The sequence below is a fragment of the Formica exsecta genome, unplaced genomic scaffold (assembly GCF_003651465.1).
Source record: "Formica exsecta isolate Colony F162 unplaced genomic scaffold, ASM365146v1 scaffold381, whole genome shotgun sequence".
NCBI lineage: Eukaryota > Metazoa > Arthropoda > Insecta > Hymenoptera > Formicidae > Formica > Formica exsecta.
In genome coordinates this window covers 82,294-87,069 of record NW_021851053.1, presented here as the reverse complement: position 1 = coordinate 87,069, position 4,776 = coordinate 82,294, and the positions used below count along the sequence as shown (strand labels likewise).

General features: G+C 33.9%; 1 protein-coding gene across 1 annotated transcript in view; it reads right to left on the bottom strand.

The window, feature by feature from the left end:
* The window catches only part of LOC115239486, a 25,079-nt gene that overhangs the window by 11,352 nt on the left and 8,951 nt on the right, over positions 1 to 4,776 (bottom strand). The window contains exons 5-6 of the mRNA XM_029814027.1: positions 1,389 to 4,769; positions 961 to 997 (exon numbers count right to left, since the gene is read on the bottom strand). Of these exons, the coding sequence (XP_029669887.1) occupies positions 961 to 997; positions 1,389 to 4,769 (3,418 nt within the window). The remainder of the gene's footprint in view (positions 1 to 960; positions 998 to 1,388; positions 4,770 to 4,776) is intronic.

The window sequence follows — 4,776 nt, the reverse complement described above, 5'->3', positions numbered from 1 at the left end:
TTTCCCCTAAAAAATAACTCTAAAAAATAAAAACCTTTAAAATCAAAACTAACAAAACTAAATGAAATCAATAGTTAACTAGCCAAGTATTTAGAAGCAATTCAGTTGTAACGATGCATTCCCCTCGGTAATCCCGGCCGCCCCGGCCGCCGATCCGCCGGAAGTCCGCCGCCCGACGAACACCGGTCGGGCAAATGCGGAGGCGCCGAGCGCCCATTTTTAAATGTAACCGAAACGCGCGTTTATCAAACCGCTGTTTAGGCGCGCGTAAACATCCCGAATCGACGACGCGCTCGGGTAACCGACCCGACCGTTACCGAAGATACCCGAGTCGCGCGCGCCGGTTCGACGATGTTACCGTTATAAACAATAGGCAAATTACGCAGACGCGCGCGCCGCAAAATTAGTATAAACAGAGCGCGTTTTCAATTAACGAGACCAGACCTTTCCAATCTAGCAGAGTCAGTAAGACGTCTGAAACTTTCCGAAATCCTGCTAAAGCTACTAAGAGAAAGAACAACGGGGTTGGGCGTACTCAGCCTCCGCCGAGAGTTTGCGGCATCTGTACGAGCAATCCTGACAACCCCCGAAATCAAGAGGTATACGGGATCGGGCGTACTCGACCCAGCCGAGAGTTCTCGGCCCCTCGCTAGCTTTCCGTCCACCTTGTGCATCGGCAACCTTCTCGTGGCAAGGGAGTTCCTTACCACGGACAGGAGTTCTCGTCGGCCGACGCATCCCGCAATCCGCACCCGCGATCCCGATACGCGAATAAAATCTGACCGTAATACATCTCGACGGACCGACTGTTAGCCGCCATAATTAAGGCCGACGCGCCATTATTTCGGGAGCAATAAGTCCCGCGCCGAAGGACGACCCGCGTCCTGCCGCGACACCGATCCACGTACTGGATCGATAAGCGCGGATAAGGACCGCCCACCGGCGCACCCGAAAACTCACGATCCGACAGCTAACGGCATATAATACCCTTAATAAACTGTATAATAATGTAATTTGTGATATACAATATTCAAAATTGTTGAACTTATATTGAAAATCAGATTTCTGTTATTAAAAATAAAATGTGTTTTAATTTCATAGAAACCCGTGAATCTGTGAATCTGTCTATAACATTTCTATAAATACAAGATTGATTTTATGACAAATACTATTTCAAATTACAAATCTTTATAAACTGAATTGCTTCTAAATACTTGGCTAGTTAAATATTGATTTCATTTAGTGTTGATTTTTGATTTTTTAAAGGTTTTTATTTTTTAGAGTTATTTTTTAGAGAAAAATCTTTTTTTAAGTTTTTATTTTGTATGAAAATTATTTTTTCTGCAAAAAATGTATATGCGTTTTTAGCATTTCGAGGCCAACTGTACTTTTGTACTTTTGAATCATTTATTAATTGCCACTCGGTACCTTTAGCACGTACTATGTTTGTATAATGTCCATCAGTTGTACTTTTACCTTGATGAAAAATTCCACTAATAACTTTATATATATTTGCACCAATACATATCTTTTCTGTAGGTACACCTTTTATTTTTAAATCTGTTACTTTAATAATTTTTGTATCACTAATTTTAAATAATGATAACTGTAAGATAATAATACTTCCTGTTATTATTATATCAGTCTTTTCAAGTACAGAGACAGCATTACAATTGGTACATATTTTTTCAACATTATTCCAATGTGAAAAATTATATTGTATTAATTCTTGTAAAGTATATGACTTTTTTAAATTTTCGGGTAATTGAAGCAATAATATATAATTTGTATAAATTTTTGTGTTTGTATAGTTGCATACCTTACATCGTAAAGTTATGTTTAATTGGTGCTCGATTACACTCTTTATATTATCTATGTTATTAATAAGATGTATAATAAACTCACTAACATCTCGTTGAATCTTTTCAAGATATTGATCTCCTGCCAATTGGCGTATTGCCATTATATTAATAGTTTCATTGTTTGACATGTAACAATTAATAAATTTTCTTATAATATTCCTATGCTCAAGACGAAGCAACAATTTTCTGAGAATAGAAGAATGAAGTATACATTGAATTGAAACATTAGCATAGCAAGATATATTATCAACATTTGGAAGTCCTCTTATATGCCATAAAGTAGAATCATTAACATCCTTATCATTATTAACTTGACATTCCAAGATATTTTTTGATGATATTGCCCAAATTGTATCACGAATCTTGTGAACACGTTGTTTCAAAATATTAATATGTATAAGATCTGGCCTGTATTGTGTTCGCAATCTATTATATTCTATTATAGCTAACTCATTTGCTTTTACAGAAGAGGGATCAAAATTTATAAGGTGCAATCCACTCAGGGTAGTCACTCGTGAAAGAGCGACATATACTTGTCCACAACAGAATATAGAATTTCCAGCTTCCACAATAGCATGTTTTAAACTCAGGCCTTGACTTTTATGAATAGTCATACCATAACTTAGACATATAGGAAATTGTTTTCTTATAACAAATGCTCTATCCATTACTTCAAACTTGACATTTAAACGTTCTATAATATGCTCTATTCCTGATGACACTATTATCTTAATTTTTTCTACTTCATTGTCAATTGCGCTACGTATAATTGATGTAATTGTACCAATCGTACCATTTACAAGACCTAAACTAACATCGATATTTCTTCTAACTATTATACGTGCTCCTAATTTGACACTTATGATTCTTGCTAATCCAGCTGTTCGAGAACCATCTTCATCATCTTTATTTAATATCTTCATAACTTTTTTCTTTAAATGTGGTGCACATTCTGCCAGATCTTGAGCAACGAGTTCTACCTTATCCGAAGAAATACGATTTAACATTGCAGTATTCAAAATATCACATAATGCACAAGTTGGAAGTAAGCAAACAGTATCCATTGGTAAATTTTGTAAATAATTACATAATTCTTGTAATCGGTCGTCACAATTAATTTCTCTAAAATTGATTTTCCTCGTTTCTAAAATAGTTACGTCCGAATCTGTAATTGTTCCAATTCGAATTCTCGTTAATATATCTCGATAAAAATTATCACTTTGTTGTCGTACATTAATTTGTAATTCATCATAACTAAATAAAGACCATAAATTTATAGAACCCATTGCACCAATGTATTTCTCAATTTTTAATTTTGATAATTCAATAAAAGGCGGATCTTCATGCACAGGTGGAAGTTGCAATAAATCTCCAAAAAGAAGTATATGTTTTTTGCCGAACCATCCATTATCGCAATCCATGGTATTAAATATCTCTGTTAATCGAAGATGTATGTACATTAAAGTGATATTTGAAATCATTGAAACTTCATCAAAAATTATTAAAACAACATTCTTAAGTTCCTCTCGTATAATTTTAAGGACTACAGATACATCAGAAAGTTGTTTATATTTGGCAGTACGGCCGTGTTCTACCGGTAATTGAAATAATCTATGAATAGTAAGTCCATCAATATTAAAAGCTGCTATACCGGTTGGTACAGTTACCGCTGTGTCTTTCTCAATATATTTTTTAATCCAACATCTAATAGTTTTTATCAAAAAACTCTTTCCAGTACCACCTTCACCGCTTACATAAAGTCTAAGAACTTCACTATTATCATCAGATATACCAGCAGTAATTCTATCAAAGATTCGTTTTTGATCAATATTTAATTGCGTCACCATTTCATCGACATTAATTTCAAATTTATTGCCAACATCTTTAAAGTCCCTCATAGCTCCTTCAACTTCGACAGGAACACATTCTAATGCACCATTTTCAAGACAGTCATTTTCATCTTCATTTTTTGTAATTTCTGATATTTTTTTTTCAATTAATTCTTTAATATTATCCATACCTTGCTGAATGTCGGTTATTTTTTCATGATACTGAAGAGCATCTTTCAATTTATATTGTATTAAAGAAAATGCTTCTGCATAATTATCACATTCATTCTTTAATTCACTAATATCTCTCCAAGATTGAAATAATAACAATAATGAAAAATAGTAACGCTCTGGTTGAGTATGGACATTATATTTGTAATGATTGATAAGATATCCACGTTTACGTTTCTTTAAATATAAAGATTCACCAAGCACGTAATATTTTATTGTCTTAGAAATTGGTTTAGTTTTCGTAATATCATACCATTTTGCATAATCATACAAATTAGTAGATTCTAGTTCTTTAGGTCTGCTTGGATAATATGTATCAATTAGAGAAGGACAAAAAATATCCATAGATTCAGAAAAAAGCATTTCAATCTTTTTGCGAGATTTAAGTCGTCTACTTCTAATCATATTTACATCTAACCATCTTATAGTCGTTTCTTTGTCAGTACCATATAATGGTATTCCTAATAAAGTGTCAGCAGCTTCGAGAGCTCCACATTCCCTATGATTCAACATACGCATTCCAATATTCCAAAGACAACTTCTCAACGATTTTGTTGAATTTATCTTTTCAAATGTATCTTCTGCGTTATTACTCTTTTCTGCTTTGGAAACATATTTCGTAGTATACCAAGTTAATAACGTAGATTTTTCACCTACAAATTGAATATCCATGTTTCCTTCCCAAGCAGTAAGAATAGCTGGATTATAATCATTAATATTGACTTCCTCTTTAGATCGTGGCAAATCGTAGAGTCTGCTTTTTGTTTTCAATTTTCTTCTATCCGCTATTGAAACAGCAACGTCTTTAATTTTCAAAGTATCTGTTACGGATCGTGAAAAGCCAAACCTGCATA